The 2,075-nt window shown below is 44.4% G+C and overlaps 1 protein-coding gene across 1 annotated transcript in view; it reads left to right on the top strand.

Annotated features, from left to right (window-relative positions):
* Nucleotides 1–219: 219 nt before the first annotated feature.
* The window catches only part of LOC104078044 (SLIT-ROBO Rho GTPase-activating protein 3-like), a gene marked incomplete at both ends in the record, with an annotated part of 41,601 nt that continues 39,745 nt past the window's right edge, over nucleotides 220–2,075 (top strand). The window contains one exon of the mRNA XM_009579522.1: nucleotides 220–384. Within this exon, the coding sequence (XP_009577817.1) occupies nucleotides 220–384 (165 nt within the window). The remainder of the gene's footprint in view (nucleotides 385–2,075) is intronic.

Genomic DNA, 2,075 nt, shown 5'->3' with positions numbered 1-2,075 from the left:
TGCGGGGCCGTCAGGTGCGGGGCCGGATGCTGCAGCGGTTTCCGGGGAGGGGAGGCAGCCAAGAGGAGCTCGCAAACTTTTTTCTGGGGGCATGACGGATTCTAGCGGATGATTGCGGTGGAGGAAGGCAACGTTAATATGCTGACAACATTCATTTGAAAATCGCACGCCTTTTTGACTTGTCCACTTGACCTTTTTGATTTTTTTTCACAATTCCCTAGGAAAGATCAGCACCTGCTTTCCCCTGTGAACTGCTGGTACCTGGTTCTGACACAGACCCGGCGAGAGAGCAGAGATCACGCCACCCTGAATGACATCTTCATGAACAATGTTATTGTCCGGCTGTCGCAGATCAGTGAGGATGTCATCAGGCTCTTTAAAAAGGTAAGTAAAGCAGCAATGGAGAGCTCTGCTCAATGAGGATCCATCCCTGCATTTTAGTCTGAAAAAGAGGCTTATTGTGGATTTCTACACAGCCCCCCCCAAAGTCTAAAGAGATACAAAAAAGCCAACATTGTTAAAAAGCAGAGTAAGGTAACAAGACTTTTGAAGAAGTATACATCACATCTTAATGAGAAAGCTAGAGAGGAGTTTGAACTGTGGACAGTGAAAATGTAAAACCATAGTAAGGCAGGCCAAATAAAATTCTCAGAGACAACTTGCTAAAGACATAAAGCTAACAAAAACTTCTCCAAAATCACAAGGAAGAAACCTGCCGTAGGGTGTGGAGGGTGGTAGATGGGTGAGGTCCAAAAAGGCTACGAGGTAACAGCCAAAGGCCAGCTGGCTGCTTTAGCTTGGTACTCCTTACGGAAAAGCTTAGACTAGAGATTTCATTGCGGGCGTGCTGCTGTTACCAACCTGAGGAACCTTATCCAGCTGAATTGTCATTAGATGTTGCAGAGCAAATCTGTACAAGGGACTATCACTTACAAGTCTTTCCAGATATTTATCCAAGAATTTTAAAGAAACTGAGATATAAAACTGTCAAGTGACTAGCAGTGTGACCTAATGCTTAAACTGGTGTCGCTGCCAGAGAAATGAAAGGTGGAAAAATGATGACTTCTTTTAAAGACTCCTGGAGGGCTTCAGAGAACAGATCAGCAATCTGACTTTAAAAACAAACTTGTTGGGTGAAACTTTAGTAAAGAGCAGAATGACAGGCACGTAGGCAGGTACAAGAGAGGAGTCAGCGTGACTTTCTTAAGAGTCCTGCCTCATAAATCTAGTGGAAGTATTTCAGGAGCCAGTGATCATGTGAGTAAGTTGGTACAGTACCTTCAGTGTCTTACAGGCTTTGGAAAAGGTCCCTCGCTGAAGTTCTTAAAAAAAAAAAAGAAGCTGTTGAAGAATAAAGAGTGGTTGTTTTCTGGACTAATGACTGGTTGGAAGACAGGGAACAAAAGGAAAGAGAATTTCAGTCGAGTTCCTAATAAATTATTTGGAGAAAAGGATGAATAGTAAGATGACAAAGTCTGCTGATGATACAGAATTATTAATGATAACCAAATTAAAAATGAGCATCAAAGACTTGCAGGAGTCTCGCAGTCAGGTGGACCAGGACTCTTCAGTTGAAAATAAGGGGGGAGTGCATAATGTGGTAAGAGCATGAAAAGTCACAGGCAGTCTGTAGGAAGTGAGTAGGAATGAGGACCTCATCGTGCCTGCTAACGTAAGCCATGGGCGGTCAGCAGGCACCGGGCAGAAAGAGAAGGTAAAAAGGAAAGAACTTTTTAACATCATTAATACTATATATATTATATTACATTTGCAATATTATGGGTAATGCTACATGTTTGTTGCCTCATACCATGTTTTTGAACACCAGACATGTAACACGAGTCCTCAGGCAGTCGGATAGACGTGAAGGAGTGTTCCCTGTCGGCAGCTGCCCGGCCCCGCTGGCGGCGCAACTTTGCGCTCAGGAGTCGCAGCCCTGCAGCTCATCACATCATGAACATGCTCAGTGGCATCACCGGCCCTCTTCCTCCACTTATCTTCTGGGCATTTGCTAATGGGATACCTCAGGGATACCGTGCCAGGCTAGGTGGACCTTTTGCTTTTATGGTTCTTAC

Source organism: Fulmarus glacialis, unplaced genomic scaffold (assembly GCF_000690835.1).
Source record: "Fulmarus glacialis isolate BGI_N327 unplaced genomic scaffold, ASM69083v1 scaffold44666, whole genome shotgun sequence".
Classification (NCBI taxonomy): Eukaryota; Metazoa; Chordata; class Aves; order Procellariiformes; family Procellariidae; genus Fulmarus; species Fulmarus glacialis.
The sequence above is the reverse complement of the archived record's forward strand: the minus strand, read 5'-3'. Positions and strand labels throughout refer to the sequence as shown.